General features: G+C 41.0%; 1 protein-coding gene across 1 annotated transcript in view; it reads left to right on the forward strand.

Moving 5' to 3' along the window:
* Positions 1–20,000, forward strand: part of LOC150039894 (piezo-type mechanosensitive ion channel component 2-like) — a 172,189-nt gene that overhangs the window by 45,013 nt on the left and 107,176 nt on the right. The window contains 2 exon segments of the mRNA XM_090327524.1: positions 10,849–11,011; positions 13,811–13,930. Coding sequence (XP_090183650.1) covers positions 10,849–11,011; positions 13,811–13,930 — 283 coding nt within the window.

Here is a 20,000-nt window from a genome sequence, read left to right on the forward strand (position 1 = left end):
AACCAGGAAAAGTAGCTTATTGCCAGCATTGGTTAACAAGGCCACCTCCACAATGGGAAAGGGAGAAATGGTGCCTCTCCCTATTCAGGGGCACCCATACAACATAGAGGCCAAAGGTAGGAGGTGCTCTGTGTGCACAGCTATGCAGAGTGTGGGGACCTATCCCGGGAGAGTTCTAGGCAGGGTGGAGTTCTGGTCTGTGTGGAAGGTATTCTGCTGAGGCAGCTGGGGGTAAGAGACATAGCTGCCCCAGGAAGAGAAGTGGGAGGTGCTGAGGATCTGAGGTAGAGAACATGCTAACATTCCCCCCTTTGTTGTTTAATAAGTAAGGGTACAGGTCAAGGAGTATGGGCAGAGGTCATTTCTTCTGGAGCTACTTCCTACTGTCAATGGGCGAAGTATTCAAGGGACCCTGATTTGTTGTTCAATTGAGTACCATCCAAGAAAATTGACAGGTTGGTAAAAGTCTTCATCTTTTCCATGACAATATTTTAGTAGAAGGCAAAAACTTGCTGTTAGTGGACCCAAGGAATACATAAGCAAGGGTATGATTCATACTCTAAAGAGGCTATCGAAGACCTGAGATTGCCTTCTTGATCGTAGCATGGTACCTGACTCCCCATTCTATAGGGATACTTTATCTTATGATCACAGGAGCCTGAGTAGGAGGTAGCAGAAATATTTAAAGATATCAGAGGCAATGGCATCATGGTCTTTTCGGGGGCACTTTCTGCTAGTGTGGGGGCATCAAGGAGTCAATGGGGCTGGGGTCTTTAGAGTCTAGGTCTGCACTAGGCAGGGAAGGGCAGTGCAAGTGAAGCCCCTATTTGCCTTTAGTAATAGGGTGGCCTTGACTTGTTCCCAGGTGGTATCCTGAGTAATGGTTGTTATCCTGTCAAAAGAAACTTTTGTAAAGGTGAGATCAGGCAAAAGGCTGACAGGGTGGCAGGACCAGTTAACATCAATGATACTAGAGAACATAGCCTGGCCACAAGACAGAAAAGTTAGCATGGACCCAGTTGTGGCTCATTATAGTGAAGGAGGAATTTCCATATTACTGGACTGGGGGCAGGAAGAGAATGTCTGGGGTTTTTGGCATTTAGGTAAAGGAGAACATAGTGGACTGGTTGAGAATAACCAGTCTGAGACTAGAGTTGGATTGGTGTGGTTAAGGGTCCAACAGGAAGCCTTGGTAGACGTTCAGATTGTAGATGTCTGGATTATAGACTATGTATAGAGACCCAGAAAGCCACCAAGGCTAACTGTACTCAGTCTAAGACTTACTATAAATACAAATAGCAGGTAAAAATGGCAAGAATGTAAGTTGCTATCCAGTCATGGACCTTAGATGGGCAATCTTATTAACTATTTCTCTTGAGCTCCTGCTCTGATTAATTTTCAAAGGATGAGAATGGAGTGACTCCATTTAGAACGTGACACCATCTCCTCATACTCCTCTTCAGGGTTCCTTGTTTTCAAGACTGGCTTTGTCCTGGGAGTTCAGGTGCTCATTGCTATCGTGCGTCTCAGCTGGCCTTACTTTCACCAGATTTGAACACAAGGACTGGTTGCTGTCCCTGAGCACTTCTGATCCAGGCTAGCACTCTGCTACTTTTGAGCAACAGCATCATTTCCAGTATTTAGCTGGTTAATTAGAGATAAGAACCAGGCTTCTAGCAGTCTCAGATCAAAGGAATCTGCTACAAAAAAATATATATACTTTCAATAAAAGCTACAACAAGGAGACTAAAATAAGAAGTTGAGCTTTTCTATAACTTTAGACTTGACGAATAAGGTTTATTATTTTTCTTGTGGGTCTGGCTAAACACTGCAGAGGGTAAAACTCATTGGATATAATGAAAATTTTAAATCTGTTTAGCTGAATATAGCACTTTAAAATAAAAACTTGAAATAAACCAATGGCATACACACTTGGAAAGCACACATTAAAACTTGACTAACTCAATAGTATATTTGAACCTTTTGAGATTTGTAAGACAATTTTTTACTTTCCAAATCATTTTTTATCCAAAGGAAAACATTTTTGTCTTCTCACTTCCTTTCCCAAGGCCCTTTTCCTCATTTTTTACATTTACTTATTGGTTTTTTCCATAATTTGTGTTTTAAATTAACTCTTAGACACATTTGCTTGCACCCAAATCTGATGAGATTCTTTGTGGTTTATATTTAAAACTTTCCTCTTTTTTTCCCTTTGACCTGCCCCAAGGCAATTAACTGTGACTCCTACCACAGTTAGGCTGTAGAGACAGAGTAGTTTGTCAGACTGTGGCTCACATTACAGCTTTTATTGATAACAGTTTCCCATTTAACAAGCAGCACATTTGATAATCGACTCCTTTAACACAGGGTTTACATTAGCTTGTAGTCATAAAGCAAATAATTTTGTACCATGGTGACAGTTACATATTCTGAATATGTTCACACACACACACACACACACACACACACACTTATGCACAAGTTTTAAGAGGTGCTTAGAGTTTTGTAAAAAAAAGAAAATCGGTCATTTGAATTCTCTGGAATTTCAGCAGCAAAAATGACATCACTTTAAACCTCAACATGATGGAACCACGTGGTCAATTAGAAAATGAAAAACTTAAAAAACAAACACTTTGGGCAACAAACAAAATTTTTCAGGTTACCAAGACCGACAAATCTTAAAACAGAATATGTGTAGACATCTTTGTGAGCTTTAAATACTTGAATATGTTTTTTTTCCAAATATACTTAATACTGTTAGGAAACTAAGCCATGAAGCTAGTAAAGAAAGAGCAGAAACATAATATCAACAAACCAGATCAACTCTACTGGAGACCTGAATGGCACACCATGGTAAACTAAGGAAAGGCATAGTGCAAAATGGCAGCTGAGCTACTTGGAGCCTAAACAGGGCCTTGATCAGGAGGCAAAGAGTCTCCTGAGTTCATGGTATAGGTCTAGAAAGGTTCACTAACCTATTATCTACATCCCTGCCCCGCCTCTTGGAATTCAGGCACACCTGGGAGATAGGTCTCCCACTCCAAGAGTTTTTGTTTTGTTTTGTTTTGTTTTTAATTTTCCACATTGCCAAAATGGTGCCTGTTAAACCCAATTTTATACAAAATAAGATTTAGTCAACAAGCAGAATTTAAAAGAATCTCCATGCCTAAATATGCTGTGCTAATAGGAACAGAAAACCTTTCCTTTGTCTCTTCTGTGGCAGGTGTGAATCTCCAGGACCTGTAGAGAGAAGCCTGAATGGCTCGCCTTGCAAGGAAAGGCACAAGCAGAGAGGCAGGCCAGGGAGAAGGGCAGGGGAGGGGAGGGCTGTACACAGACAACTTTTCCACTCACAACTCAAAACCACTCTTCACTAAAGCATGACTGCCTAAGGTGGGGTCAGGGAATATGTGGACAGAGCTGAAGCAGCTTGTAGTGCTAGAAAGTAGGAAAGTGTGAAATTGGGCCAGAGTTCAAGCATTAGAGAACTTGAGAGGCCCTGAGCCCAACTTTAATAAAAGAGGGGAGGAAAGCAGGTAGGGAAGGGAAAAGAAGAGAAGAGAAAAGGAGAGGAGAAGAGAGGCTAGGGGAGGGGAGGGGAAGGGAGGAGTGGGGAAGTGAGGGGAGGAGAGCAGAGAGGAGGGGAGGGGAGGGGAAGGGAGGGGAGAGGAGGGGAGAGGAGGGGAGGGGAAGAAAAAGGAAGGAAACTATGGGCTTAGCAAAGGAACATAAGCACAAACTGAAAGATGTTTTAATGTTTCTAGCTGGAATGAGTTAAGCAACAAAATAAAGCTATATCAATTTGTACTACATCCATAATGACAAAAGTAAGCAACTAGATGAATAAATGTTCCCTGTTGGTTTATTGTAATTCAGTACCCCAGATGGATTCTAAGAGAGATAAATAAAGGGCTTAAGTAGAAACCCAAATGCAGTGTGGACTGTAATTAAAAGTGACTCCTCACTACTGGCTTGTTGGTTGTGACAAATCTGCAGTGGTAATGCAACAGGAGAGAGTGGGTATAGGGAATCCCATATTCTTACTATATTTTCAACTTCTTACAACTCTAGAATTATTTTTAATGTCTAAATAGTTAAAACATATCCTGATGTATTCTAGATATAGATATATTGATATATAGATGGTCTGTTATTTTTAACAGGTGCACAGTATTCCATAATGTACACAACTATATCAAATCTGATTCAAACATTCTGCCATATGTTCATTTAAAATTATCATCTTTGTGCAACTACTGCACATGTCCAGAAAAGGCCTAAATTCACATGTGTGCACACAGGCAAAAATATATATCAAAATTGTGCATAAAACCTAAGGCTTGCAAAGCTCTGGTAGAGAAAACTGGAGTTGGGAATCCACAATTTTGAAAATATTAAGATCTTGTAGATCTTAGTACTATCTACAATATTTATTTTTCTTTTCAGAAGTCATTCAAGTTAATGAGAAATATATCTTTCTCCTCTTGTAAATTCCCCCTGGTTCTAGATTCTTAGTCTGCGGGGGTTAATGTTAATCAATTTTTACTATCTTTATGTTGCTATATAAAGGAGTTTCCATTCAACAGAGCAGTTTATGAATACAGCTTCTTGATCGATGTCATCTCTTTTAACATTCTCATTCCCTCTGAGTCTGTGGGGTCTTTTTTAGTGCAATGAAATGCTCATAAGTTCAAATGAGTATATTACAAAGGTGCATAAAATATGCACAAATATCATCATTTACATACAACTATTATATGCGCTTAAAACACATACATTATGATTAGGTTTGTAACTATTATGTACTAATATAGTTGTCACCGATGTGCTTGTGAGGATTACGGAGTAGGCAGATGAAAAGAGGAAGGGTAGGCGAATGCAGTCATAATATTCAGTGTATATATGTGAAAATGAACTAGAAAAAATTGAGGGGATGGGTGGGGTTGGGGAGAGATGGGGAGAATGATAGATGGAGTGATACAGATCGAAATGCATTGTGCTCACAAGTTGACATGCTGACTTGAAATCTCTTTGTACAAGTAAAGATAATTTTTTAATTATGCAAAGAAAACTACACAAAGAGACCCAAAAGTTAATATATACTACTAAGAAACTTGCTTGCAGTCTAAAATAATTTTACATAAGACATTTCCAAATCACTTCTCAGAATTCTAGTTTGAGGACCGGGAGTTTGGCCTTGTGGTAGAGTGCTTGCATGTACAAAGCCCTGGGTCCAATTCCTCACAGAAAAAGCTGGAAATAGTGCTGTAGCTCAAGTGGTACAGTACTAGCCTTGAGAAAACTCAAGGACAGTGCCCAGGCCCTGAGTTCAATCCCCAACACTGGGGAAAAAAAAAGAATTCTAGTTTGAAGTGTCATGAGCCTTTCTAAAGCTTTAGTCATATCATACACCTAACCCTCACCATTTGTTATGTATGGCCAACTGTGGTGCCCTATACCTATAATCCCAGCACATGGGAGCCACAGACTCACAAATCTCAAGTTCAAGGCCAGCCTCAGCAACATAGTGAGTTTGAAACAAACTGGAAAAACAAAAGTTGCATTTTACTTGTTTTCCAAATGAGAAATTTGAAGTATAAAATAGTGGAGTGTCTAATTCAAGGTCACATGGAAACCATTCTTCCCACTCCCATTCTTCCCACTACACTTAAGCCTCGGATATTTTCAAGTTTATTGGGAGAACCATCCTAAAGTAAATCAATGGAAGATACTTGTTTATAAATCAAACTATTAAATAGAGAATATATGCCACCTGAATCCTCCTCATTTTTTTAACTTTTAAAATGGAATACATGTTTCCATTTTACTTTGGAGGCTAAAACCTGGAGTACCATGGTTCAAAGCCAGCTCAAGCAGAAAAAATGATTCTCTGTCTCCAAAAGAACCACTAAAAAGCAAGGATGGAGGCTCGACTTAAATAGCAGAGCACAGCTGAATAAGCAAGCTGAGTGAGAGCTGGTGGGTCCAGAGTTCCAAACACAGTAACTGACCAAAGGAAAAACAAAGTAAACTTGAGTGTGTGCACTAGAAGTATGACAACACCAGAACTTTTCCCCGACTTTGCAAAGCTGAGCATCAAGCAACAAGTCTCTTGTGTGTCTTCCAAGTCTACTTTTCCTTACTGCCTATATCCCAGCACTCAGATTTCCTAAGACACATCCACCTCTCCCGCACTGCCCTTCCATTTCTTTCTTCTTCTGGTTACCCAGAACTCGCCTATGGGTCATCCTGATAATCCTACTTACTGGGAAGGCTGAGATCTATGGATCAAGATTTAAACCAGCTCTGGTGGGACAATCCATGAAATTTTTATCTCTAGTATACCACCAAAAAAGCTGAAAGTTGAGTTGTGGTAGAATACTAGCCTTAAGCAAAAAGATCTCCAGGATATCACCAAGTCCCTCCAAGCCCCAGGACTGGAAAACTAAAAAAAGTAAAAAGATGTTATCTTTGTATAGTACTTTATAATAACAGGAAGGAGCCTATTTCCTGGTGGCAGGACAAGATTAAGCATTTACCTTAGACTTTAATCAACCTAATGCTTTTAGATAGCCAATGCTCACTTCAGAGGGCCAGGGTGAAAAGGGCTCTGAGCACTCAAGGAGAAAAGGTGTCTCATTTTGCACTCTTGAGGATAGTTACCCTTAAAAAAAAATAAAGTTACAAATGTTGGCAGGGTTTGCAAGGGTGTGCAGATATTGGAAACTAGTTTTTCTGATAGGACGTAAACAGGTAGAGCCACTATGGAAAACAGTATGGTGATTCCTCAAAAAGTAAAATTATAATCACGGTATAAGTCAGCAAATCCTGGTTAAAAGAATTGAAAGCAAAATATTGGGGAGATATTTGTACATGTGTATTCCCAGGACCATTATTCCTGAGTAAAAGTAGAAGTGCTATGTTGAGCACTGCATTGCACATCTGTAGTTTTGCTATTTGTGGGCCGAAATAGGAGGATCACATGCCCAAGGCTGGCTGAAGCAACATGGTGAGACCCTGTATTAAAAAAATTTATATCAATGATATCATAACAATGATTTAACTAAACAGATACCAGTACATGGCATATGCATGCAACTGAATAATATTCAGCCTTAAACAAAGGGAAATTCTGATACTTGCTGTGACATAGATGAACTATGACCTCAGCTAGCTACCAAGACACCAATACTGTAAGATCCCACTTATGTAAGGTATGGTTTGTAAGATACCCAGCTGAGTTCATAGAGACCCATTAGTACAAGGATGGTTTACAGGGATGGGGAGATTGGGTTGGGAAATGTTTAAGCAAGGGGTTGCAGTTTCAGTGTTGCAAAACTGAAAAAGTTCTGGATATTGGAATACTGAACATACCACTGAACTACACAGTTAAAATGATTAAAGTGGTCCATTTCAATGTTACACATATTTTACTACAGTTAAAATTACCTGTAAGTGTGGGTTGATTTCAGTATTGCACATGTCTTATAAATGGCCTGGGATCCTGTGGAGAGGCCAGGCAAATGTAGTCTGGGCCAAAGCTAGAAACAGGGGGAGGCAGTGTAAATCTGCCAACGCATATAAGAAGAAACAAATGTCTTGCCATTTCATCATTGCTTCTGCTGTCAACCATCATGACTGTTTCAGAGGAGGGAAATGGCAAAGGAAGAGCGCAGTGGAGTGGAGGTGTCTTTAGAGGTCCACAAGTTCCCAAAGCTCAGAAATTGAGCTTGTGAGCATCTGTCCTAGGGGGAGGATAATCAGAGATAGGAAGCCAATTATCAAAGATTCTCACATAAACTATCCATAAAACTGGACCCCACGGGACCAGGAGTTTGGCCTAGTGGTAGAGTGCTTGCCTAGCATGCACAAAGACCCAGGTTCAATTCCTTGGCACCACATACATAGAAAAGCCAGAAGTGGTGCTGTGGCTCAACTGGTAGAGCTCTAGCCTTGAGAAAGCCCAAGGACAGTGATCAGACCCTGAGTTCAAGCTCCAGGGCTGGTAAAAACACCCCTCCCCCCCCAAAAAAAACACCTGGACCTCAGATCAAACAGATGAAATGAATATTACAAAAGCAGAAACAAAGATGTATTTTTTGTTTCCAAATAAGCAACATACAGATTATTTTCAGTTTTGTCATTATACACTCCTGAGGCAAAAAGAGCCCCTCCCTTTTTTTCTTAAATTTGTGCTGGTCCTAGAGATTGAACTCAGGGCTTGGGCATGCTCCCTGAGTTTTGTTTTTTGCTTAAAGCCAGCACTCTACCACTTGAGCCACAGCTCCACTTCCAGATTTTTTCTGGTTAATTGCAGGTAAGAGTCTCACACACTTTCCTGCCAAGGCTGCCTTTGAACCCTAATCCTCAGAGTTCAGCCACCTGACTAGCTAGGATTACAAGCATGGGTCACCATTGCCTAGCTTCCAAGAGACATTTTTATAAAGAGATTCAGATAGTTATTCAAAGACTTTGGTGATTGGAGAAGGGTTTTCATTACAGATATAAGAAACATACTCACTACCTGACTTATGTAACTTTAACGCCTCTGTATATCATCTTTATAATAACAATAAAAAATAAATTTAAAAAAATTACAGGTACAGTTGTCCCTCTGGAGGCGCAGAAGGATAGTTCCAGGAGGCAGTGTGAATATGAATATATGGATACTCAAGTTCCTGTTATAAAAATGACCTGATGTTTGCATGTAATGTCCCACTTGAAATCATCCCTAGATTATTTCTTATAACTAATAGGAGATAGATGGTTCATAGATAAATGTTAGCCTGTCTTATGTAGGTATTTATTATAGAATACAAGTTTGTACATGTTCAGTAGAGACACAGTTTTGTCTGAAAATTTTATATTGGTTGGATCCATGAGTGTGGATTCATAAATAAGAAGGCTGACTCCATTTTTATTAAAACAGTTTGAATGCCAGACTTGTACCACTGTAAACATTTTAGCAATCATGTGGATATTGTCAACATAGAATAAGGTTTGTTAATACACAGTGAAAACCATTTTCCATCTATCTCCAGCCTTTGAGTCTTTTCCCCTGCTCAGGCTCATGGGATGAAAAAAAAAACACCAATCCCTCAACATTTCTCATTTCTCCCCTCTCATCTACTCATCTACTAACTGCCCCAGATCACACTTTCTTCCTGACAACATGTTCCTGTGCCCCCCCTTCCACATTCACTGGGAAAATACCTCCTGGCTCTTCTTCTCCCCTCAGGCTAGCCATCACATCATGTGGTCAACAGGCCGTGGGAGGGAGTTTGTAAGGGTTGACATGAGAATCACTGTTCTTTCTAAATGCAACACACCCTAGAAAGTAAATAACAAAGTAAACCTAACAGTTATATACTGAAGGGACCTCGAATTGTAACAACACAAACAATATGAGAGTCCAAGTATAAATTCCTCTGCTTAAATACAGATTCTTTCTACAGTATATAGTCTCTTGAGAGAGAGAGACAGAGAGAGACAGAAGCAAAGATGCAGAAACAGAGATAGAAAGAGAAACACAGAGAGAGTAATCTTTGTAGAGGACAATTCTACAGCTTCTTGACATGTTTCTTAGGTCCACATCTTGTAGTACAAAATGTAGGTTCTTCAATGTTTGTATAGAAATGTTAAAACCAGTTCAGAAGGTATAGAGTTCAATTTACAAGCAACTATGAAAAATCTCTGTGAAATGTGTTTATTTAGCATGTGTGTGTGTGTGTGTGTTTCTATGTATATATACTTGTTATAAAGTTTAAACTCAGGGCTCCTCCTTCTCCTTAACTTTTATTGCTTAAACTGGCAGTCTACCACTTGAGCCACAGCACCACTTTCAACTTTTTGGTGGTTAATTGGAGATGAAAAAAAAAAAAGTCTCACAGACTTTTCTGCCCAGACTGGCTTTAAACCTTGATCCTCAGCTCTCTGCCTCCAAAGTAGGCAGGAATATAAGCAAATAAATTTCTAAATTCATCACATTTTACAAATTTACACATTTTATACACCAATCATATTTTATACAGTTCTCTACTATGTAATTAGAAATAGTCTACTAGCATTAAAAAGAAATCCTTTCAAAGTTTAACAAATCTCATAAACTCATCTTTCAAAATGATGAGGGACAAAGCTTTGGGGAAAAAATCAATTTTCCCATAAATAAAATTTAACAGCAATATATCATAGAAATTTTACCATATAATATTTGCCTTTTGTGGTTCATTTGTAGAACTATGTCCAACTTCAATATTTGCCCCATAATATCAACACTAGCTGAACAGCTAATGCTAAGTCCAGCCAGAAACAAAATATTTGTTCATTTAGTTGGACTGGTAACATGTTACCACATACTTGGCACTTTCATAATGGAGCTGGTGGTGACCAAAATATAAATTTCTTTATTTAAAAAAAAAACTAGTAGAAGCTAATTTTGTGAAGTTTTTATGCTAGTACTGAGCCTTGAACTCAGGGCCTGAGTGCTGTCCCTTGGCTTTTCTTCTCAAGGCAGGAACTCTCACTCGAGCCACTTCCTGCTCTTTGACCATTAGTTAATTGGAGAGTTTCACCGGCTTTCCTGCTCAGGCTTACATTGAATTGTGATTGTCCAATCTCAGCCTGCTGAGTAGCTAGGATTATAGGCATGAGCCTCCGGTGCTGAATTTCTGAATCACTATAGAGCTCATTTGGTTAGTGTGGATGTTAATGTTGGATATATGTTTACATGTGACAAGGATGTATATATTATATACATATTGCAAATATCTGTATATAGTTATAGATTGGGGCTATCATGAATCATAGAGTTTGTAGCAGCTTTCAGGCCTTCTCTTTATTTGCTCACAGGTTGTTTGGTATCAAGTCAGTGATCCAAACAGACTGCTCCAGCACGTGGAAGATCATAGTGAACCCTGACCTGTCCTGGTATCACCATGCCAACCCCATCCTGCTGCTGGTGATGTACTACACGCTGGCCACGCTGATCCGCATCTGGCTACAGGAACCCCTTGTAAGGCCCAAACACTCTCTGTGATCTTGTCTGCAAAGTAACCTTAAATCTCTGGGTAAAGAGTTGCATCCCTCTAGCCCACTGACTAGTCAATACTCTAGTCCCTCCTGATGCGCACGTTCTGGTGGTGGTATCATAATTCTGCCAAGGAAAGCTACACTCTGGTAGCTCATGCTTCTAATTCTTTTTTGTTTTGCCAATCCTGGGCCTTGAACTCAGGGCCTGAGCACTGTCCTTGGGTTTTCTCAAGGCTAGGGCTCTACCACTTGAGCCACAGCACCACTTCTGGCTTTTTTCTATGTATGTGGCACCAAGGAATTGAACCCGGGTCTTCGTGCATGCTAGGCAAGCACTCTACCACTAGGCCAAACTCCTGGCCCTCATGCTTCTAATTCTAATCCTAGCAACTCAGGAGACTGAGATATGAGGATCATGGTTCGAATCCACCCTGGGCAGAAAGAACATGTGAGATTCTTGTCTCCCATTAAGCTACAAAAAGCCAGAAGTCAAACTGTGGCTCAAGTGGCAGAGTGCCAGCCTTGAACTAAAAAGAAAAAAAAAAAGCTAAAGGACGGAGCCCAGGCCCTGAGTTCACACACACACACACACACAGCAATCAATACACAAAGTTGCAAAGCGGACTGAGTGTGAAAGAGCAGATTTCTTTCACCCCTGTGTGCACTATGAGTGGTGGATGGTGAGCAGGAGAGTAGGTTCATTTGGACTGAGCCCTTGGTACGCTCCAAGTGTCGTGTTGTTTATATACATTATCTCAGTATGCTAAATTCCTCTGAAATGTATTAGGTTTGTTTTACAAACAAGGAAAGAAAGGTGTGACAGGTATTTTCTAAAATCTCACACTAAATGATACAAACCAGCTTATAGCCTAATTTGACAGCAAAACTTAGTCTTGAGAGACCGTGCAACCTCTATTACTACAATGATTGGAGTTTCCAAATCTTGTCCAGAGCTCTCATCCCCTGAGGACCCTGTAGTGCAAGGCCAGCTTTGGGGGTGCCTTGCCTAGCTGTGAGGCAGAGGGGTAAGGAAGCTCCCTGCCTACAGTATTGGCAACAAGGACTTGGGGTTTTTGAGGGGAAACTTCTCCTCTTTCGGTAGTAAACAGCTCAGTCTTCTATTCCTTCTCCTAAATGACTGTGAGGAGCTCAGAGGTGCATCAATGGCATGTAAAGGGAGAAAGTTGATACTACAGAGAGGACTGTGCTTTTCCCCCATCAACTGCCAGGGTGCTACTCACATCAGTACTTGGCTGAATCCAATCTCTCCTTGGGTATCATTTCCAGCCTGGATTCATTTCCTACTTTTACTTGGCTTCACACCATATGCTGTACCAGATCCACAAATCCAGTCTTCAGTCAGGGGCCTTGCTGTGTCTCATGATAATATAGGTGTTAAAATAGCATGACCTCAACAGACAAGGCCTGCAGTTGTTAAATTGGCACATCCTACAAGAGAAAAGCATGTCCCAACCCAGGCTTGGCAGTGTGCCACTAGAAACAGGGATGTGCTTTCCCTCTCCGTGTTATTTCTCCTAGTGCATGAACAGGCATGCAGGGCAAAGGCGACTAGCAAGGATAGATTACATCCTTGATGATGGGTCATCTCCCTTGAGGCCACCATAGAGAGCATTTAATAGCAGCAAGGTCACCTTGGATTGCCATGTGCTCGAATTCTCATAAAATATCCTATTCTTGGTAAAAAAAAATGTTTTTAACATTTTCATTATGTTTGCTTCCTCCACAAACATACCAACGAACGTAGATACTGATGTGTATCTATAGACTAATATGTACACAGAATTGACACACACGATTGAATTACTTCTAAATAATGTTTTATACATGGCAGAAACCAAGGAAGTGAGGAATAGTTCTCGGAGTCTTTGGCTCTCTCTGGGCATCAGATAAAGCAGTAGTTTGGTGAGATCCTTTTGCTCCCTCCAGGTCTGTGTGATAGCCTGGTATCCCAGACCTGGGGTTTCCAGGAAACAAGGGCAAGCAGAGAGAACCAGGAAAGCAATCTGGGCTGCAGTCACACTGGCCACAGCTTTGTTACAAGCAGAGACCTCTAGCTGTCCATGAAACACAGACATCACATCAGCATCAGTATTTCAGTTCATCTGTATTCTAAGTAGACTGGAAGTAGGACTTTTTTGCTGAGGTAATGTGAAAATAGAAGAGGCTGATTACATCCTGATCCCAGATACCTTAGTACATTCAATGAAAAAAATACAGGCCACCGAATGTGAGTGGTTCAGGCGAAAGTCTAGGGAACACTGCTAGGCACTAATGTCTCACTCCTGTGTCCTAGCTACTTAGGAGGTTCTGGTCAAAGGATCTGATTTTTCTGCCAATCCAAGAAGAAAGATTAGAGCGACTTTTATTTCCAGTTAACTGGCAAAAAGCTGGAAGTGGAAGTACTACTCACGCACTAGTGCTCAACCGGCCAAGGACTTGAGGTCAAGTCTCAGTAGCAAGACAGACAGACAGACAGACAGACAGACAGACAGACAGACACACACACACACACACACACACACACACCCCACATAAAATGTTTTTAAACTAAATGATTTGTGTAATTATTTTCTAGTTCTGTTTAGAATGTACTGAGAGACACTACAAATATTTAACATAAGTCATATGCTATCATATATGGGTCTATCTCAAGTACTGGACAATATGTAATAAAAAAAAACCCACACTCGTGGTATCCCCTGCTGCCTGCTCACAGATGAGCTTTGGGAGGCAGAGCTGTTCTTGTGGTTCTGTGTTTCAGGTACAGGTTGACAAGACAAAGGAAGAGGACCAAGCCCTGGCTTGCAGCTCTAATCAGAATACAGCAGAAAGGAGGCGGGGCCTGTGGTATGCAGCCCATTATCCAACTGATGAGAGAAAAGTAAGCCCAGGAGCCACGTACTCCATCAATAGTTTCTGCTGCTATGTTGGTATTTTACTGTTGAGTATGCGCTTTGTCAAGCTGCTGACGTGTCCCTGCTGTTAACATGAGGGCGCAGTTTGATTTACACAGCTAGGTGTCACAATATAGGAATGACTTGTCCAATGAAATCCTGAACAAATGTGATTCTGTATGGTCTTGCTTCAACTGAAGCCTCTTAGTCCTTAAATTAATCTTCTTAATATATCTACATCTCATATTTGAAGTAAACCATACTTAAACAAGCAAAACAAGAGTGGATGAGTCACACTTCTAATCCTAGTTACTTAGCAGGCCGAGATCCAGAGGATTTCTTCTTGAAGGCATCTCAGGCAGAAAAATCTCTGAGTCCCTTATGTCCAATTAAGCAGCAAAAAGCCAAGTTGGAGGCATTGCTAAAATGATAGAGCACCAGCCTGAGGAAGCAAGCCAAGTAAGCTCAAATCTCAGCACCAACATAAATTAACAAATAAGCAAGGAATCTGTGGACACCAGAAGAAAATCAGAGTTGAAATACATTCGGCAAGTGAGTTTGCTCTGTTGAGCCCCTTCCATAGTAATCAACAACCACTTAGGGGAGAACCAAGGTCTTGCTGAACAGAACCTGGACCCATCACTGTGTGAAGGCCTCACACTGGGATTGTCCTAAGGCCTGCAAGGTCTGCATCATCTGTAACAACAGTGTTTTCTACCTTCTTGATCATTCACTGGCCAGCCTGTGTGTTCACATGGCCTCGTGCAGTGCTGTGAGGACAAGTCCTCTTAGCATTCTTACTGGTATCAGCAAGGGGCTCCCGGCATAGAGAACACAGGAGTCCATTCAAAGATTCACATGGTAATTGGTGAGTTTATCTAAGATACTCAGCCCTGGCACCAGCATGGCTGTCCTACATTGAGAGGGATGTGACACTTGACAGTTTATGGAATCCCTTTGATTACATCACCCCACGTTTCAGGCTGTCACATTTAGTCCATTAAATAATAGATAGAACCAAGGGTAGCCCAACCTGTCCAGTGAGGCCTATAGAGCTCTGAGGTGAATAATATTCTCGAGACTACAACTATACTTAAAATCTAGCTGGGTCTGGTATGTACGCCTGTAATCCTACTGAATGCATAGGTAGGAAGACTGGGGTAGGAAAATGCCTGCCCTGGGTGAAAAATCGGAAAATAAAACCATATACTTATAGTTATCTGATATTTGATAAGGGAGCCAAAGACATACAGTAGAAAAATAATAGCCTCCTCAACAATTAGTGTGCGGAAAAGTAGGCATCTGTATGCAGAAAACAAAAATGGATCCTTGCTTGTCACCATGCACCAATATCAATTTACAGTGGAGCAAAGACTCCACATCGGGACGGGCACTGGTGGTTCATGCCTGTAATCCTAGCTGCTCAGGAGGCTGAGATCGCTGAATCACACTTCAAAGCCAACCCAGGCATGAAAGTCCAGGAGACTCTTATCTCCATTTTCCCATCAGAAAACAAGAGGCAGCACTGTGCCTCAAGGGGTAGGGCAGTAACCTTGAACTGAAGAGCTCAGGGGCAATGTCCAGGCCCAGAGTTCAAGCCCCATGACCAACCCCCCCCCCAAAAAAAAACACTCGATGTCAGACCCAAAACTTCAAAATCACTAACAAGAGAGAAAAAGAGAAACATTAGAACTTCTTGAAAAGAGTCCCAGGGCACAACAGATAGAGGATAGAGTTGCCAATATAAATATTTTCTGCATGGTTAAAGACTAGTTATTAAACTAGAAAGACAGTCAACAGAGTGAGAGAAGATCTTCACCAATAATATGTCAGTCTAATATCCAATATATGCCAGAAGCTCAAGAAAATAACTCTTCCCAGACCTAATAAACCAATCAGTAAATGGGCAAGGGAACTAAGGAGAGACTTTTCAGAAGAGGTAAGAATGGCAAAGAAACACATGAAGAAATGCTAATCATCCCTGACTGTATAGGAATTACAAATAAAAACAACTCTGAGGCTCCATCTCACCTCAGTTAAATTGGCCAATGTGAATTCAAACAACAAATGTTGGCAAGGATATGGGTGTGGAAAAGGGAACCTATTGCACTGTTGGTGAGAATGTAAACTAGTACAACCACTCTGGAAAGCTTTCTGGAGGTTCCTCCAAAAAACTAGACATAGAATCATGTTGAATAAGATAAGTCAAGACCTAAGGAACAAAAGGTGCATGGTATCCTTAATATGTGTCTATTAGATCCAAACAGTACAAGAATGATGACTCAATATTTGCATACCCAATGCTATAGACATGGTACTGGAAATATAAACACAACTACATAGATATAAAAACTTATGACTCTATAGACATAATGGGGTTTTTTGTCAGTCCTGGGCCATGAACTCAGGGCCTGAGCACTGTCCTTGGACTTTCTCAAGGCTAGAGCTCTACCACTTGAGCCTCAGCACCACTTCTGGCTTTTTTCCATATATGTGGTAATAAGGAATTGAACCCGGGTCCTCGTGCATGCTAGGCAAGCACTCTACCACTAGGCTAAACTCCAGGCCAGATGTAATGTTTTATTACATAGGTTAATATGTATCTATGACATACAAACCCTCAGCTTAATTTTAACTATGTTCTAAAATCTACGTGCCAGTGATTGTATATAGAGATTCCCTTCTTGAATACTTGTTTGTTAAACACATCATTTGAAATATGATGTAAAAATAAATGTTAATAAATTCTTTAATTAAAAAACTAGACATAAATCTTCCCTATGACCCAGCCAAACCACCTCTGGACATCTAAGCCGAACAGCATGAGTCAGGATCTGAAAAGGAGACTGCACAGCCATGTTCCTTACCACACTATTCACAATAGCCAAGATATGGAAAGGGACCTGATGCCCTAGAATAGATGAGTTGATGCCCCCCAAAATGCAAAAACAATAAAAGAAGAAGAAACCACAGCCGCACATGTTCTCTCTGATAAGTTCAAGTTATGTCTAAAATACACTGGGATATGACAAATTATGCAGGGTTCTAGATACACATAGTGAGACCAGAAGAGGAGACAAATGTAAAGGAGTAATGGCGCTCCCTCCCTCCCTCCCTCCCTCTCTTTCTCTCTCTCTATTTCTATTTTTGATGGGTTTGTCTTCTTTTCTTTATGGAAGGTATATTCATGTGTATATCATCAGGTGAGTAGGAAGAGGGTAGAGAACTCAAGGGGACAAAGGGGTGAAAAATGCAGCAGTGGCGCTCACTAGACACTGATATAAGTGAACTAGACAGTTCATGAGTGGAGGTGGGAAGGAGGGACGAGGGGAGACTGAGGGAACCGAAGATGCTGTATGAAAGGAAATGTACTCATTACCTGACTCTTGTCATTGTAATCCCTCTGTGTATTAATTTTTTAACTTAAGATCTTCTCAAAAATTAACTAAAGCCAAAGGGCTTTAAGCATGGCTCAGGTGGTCAAGCATCAAGCTAACAAGTGCAAGGCTTTGAGTGCAAAACCCACTACAGAGGAGAGGGGAGGGGAAAGGAGGGGAGGGGAGGGGAGGGAAAATGAGGGGAGGGGAAGGGAAGGGAAGGGAAGGGAAGGGGAAGGGGAAAGGGAAGGGGAAGGGGAAAAAGAAGGGATGAAATCTTTGCCTGAGGATTCAAAGGCCATAGTGAGTAAAACTGGGATGCCTGAGCATCATAAATCACAGTTGGGCTAACCAACTCTAACCACAAAGTAGTGGTCATAAGTGGAACCCTTCACTGCCAAGAATGCACAGAAAGCAAAAGAAAACCTGCTTCCTCATAAGAACAATCTTGCTGAACCGCTCAGGCCCATATAACTGTTTCTGTCCTGTCCATGCAGTTAGTGATTCCATACATCATAAAGACCTGAAAAACCCCCTGCCCCAGAAAATCCACAATGGCATCAGAGCATGTGACTCACATGGCTGTGGCAATACTCAGGTTCATACGTGTACTTTTAAAATAGAGGAACCTGGTGGCTTATGCCTGTAATTCTAGCTACTGCAGAGATCTGAGAATTGTGAGTCAAAGCTAGCCCAGGCAGGAAACTTTTGAAACTTATCTCTAACCACCAAAAATCCAGAAGTAGAGTACTAGCCTGAGTGAAAAAGCCGATTGAGAGTGCAAGGCCCCAGAGTTCAAGCCCTTGTTATCAGTACAATAGATAGATGACATATAGACAGACAGACAAACAGACAAATCTAAGGTGGGTCAGTCATGTCCTCCTCTACCATTACAGACACATAACTCACTCCCTGCCTCAGCCATGGTACCATGGTACCTGTGTAATGTGTCCTTTAGAAGTGGACCCCATTCTTTCTAGCACATTGTTATTGTATGTTTTCTGTGGCTGATACACAGACACATTGTGTAACCTCTGCTAGCTCCTTCAGGACAGCAGGTACAGTGCAAGCTTGTAACCCCAGAGAATCATGCATGCCATGGAACTTAGCAGTGTAGCAGGCCTTGCCACAAAATGAAAATTGTCAAGCAATGAACTTCTCACAATCCGTGTAGTGGCTAATGACTGTCAGCTTTTCTTCCATGTCAGGTTGGAAGGACAGGATATGCCTTGAATATTCGATGTGACCAAAAGATATCCACACAGCATACTGGTGTCAGCTGTCTACAGAAGAGGCCAGGCAGACTGAGGCCTAGAGCTACTTTTCTTATAGGATCAGTTGATAGAAATGTAGTTCTTCCAGTCTGGTTATTTAGCAATCATTATTTGAAAATAAAAGAAACAAGTCCATTAATTTAAGGAAAGTGATGATTAGTACTTAATGAAATTATAAAGTTTAAACATTTGAGTCTACTCAGAATTTTAGAAATCATTGAGACTCTGGAAACTTCCTAACATTTAAAAACTTCTGATGAACTCTTTTTATGATGGTTTGGTAAACAAATGTACATGTTTAATGTTGTATGATATCTAAATATTAATGTGTCATTAGAGTATTACATAATAGGGTTATTAGGCAAGGTGGCTTATGCCTGCAATCCTAACCACCCGAGAGCCTGAGATCAGGATTATGATTTAAGACTAGGTTAGGCAGAACTTTAAGAGACTCTCTCTTAAACGATAAAAGCTGGGCATGGGCCAGGAGTTTGGCTACTGATAGAGTGCTTTCCTAGCATGCACAAAGACTCAGATTCAATTGCTCAGTAGCACATACGTAGAAAAAGCCAGAAATAGTGCTATGGCTCAAGTGGTAGAGCACTAGCCTTGAGAAAACACAAGGGCAGTGCTCAGGCCCTGAGTTCAAGCCCCAGGACTGACAAAAAATATTGTTAAAGCTGGGCAAGGTGACCGCCCCTCTTGCCACAGTTATATGGGAAATGGGAAACAAGTGATCATCATGCAGGTCAGCCTGGAATAAATGTGAAACTGCTCAGAAACAGTAGCAAAAAAGGGCTAGAAGCATGGCTTAGAGGGTAGAGCACCTGCCTCGCAAGTCCAAGGCCCTAAGTTCAAACCCCAATGCTCTCAAACTAAATGAATGAAGAAATGAAAATAAATATTATGTAATGAAAAGTGTCAGTCAACACTGGTGTCTGTGTAGCTCAGCCAACCAACAACCTGGAAACCGGAGAGCACAAGGTACAGGTAAAAGATTCATTCAAGGTACAAAAGAGATCAGGAGATTTTACTCTAACGGATCATGGGAACTGCTCCAGTAGAATCTCCAATTCTACCTGCATCTCCCCTTCACAACGCTACCATTAGTAGAGTTTCTTGACGTAGCAAAATGGTCTGGATAGAAGATTAACATATCCTCCCATCTCTAACAGCATTCTCTTTGAAACCACTCATGCTTCACATTTATTATCAAAATGGTGTGTTGTAGCAGATCATAGCACAGATTGTTTGCCTTGTGTAAGCCTAAGAAAATATGTAAAAGCATAAAGCAATGCCAGTAGTTGGGTTTTTTAAGAATATACGTGGGATTAATTTTTTATAACATATAATAGGATTTTGTGTGTGTGTGTGTGTGTGTGTGTGTGTGTGTGTGTGTGTACGTG

This window comes from Megascapheus bottae, unplaced genomic scaffold, assembly GCF_031878675.1.
Source record: "Megascapheus bottae isolate mThoBot1 unplaced genomic scaffold, mThoBot2.hap1 HAP1_SCAFFOLD_208, whole genome shotgun sequence".
In the NCBI taxonomy this organism is placed as follows: Eukaryota; Metazoa; Chordata; class Mammalia; order Rodentia; family Geomyidae; genus Megascapheus; species Megascapheus bottae.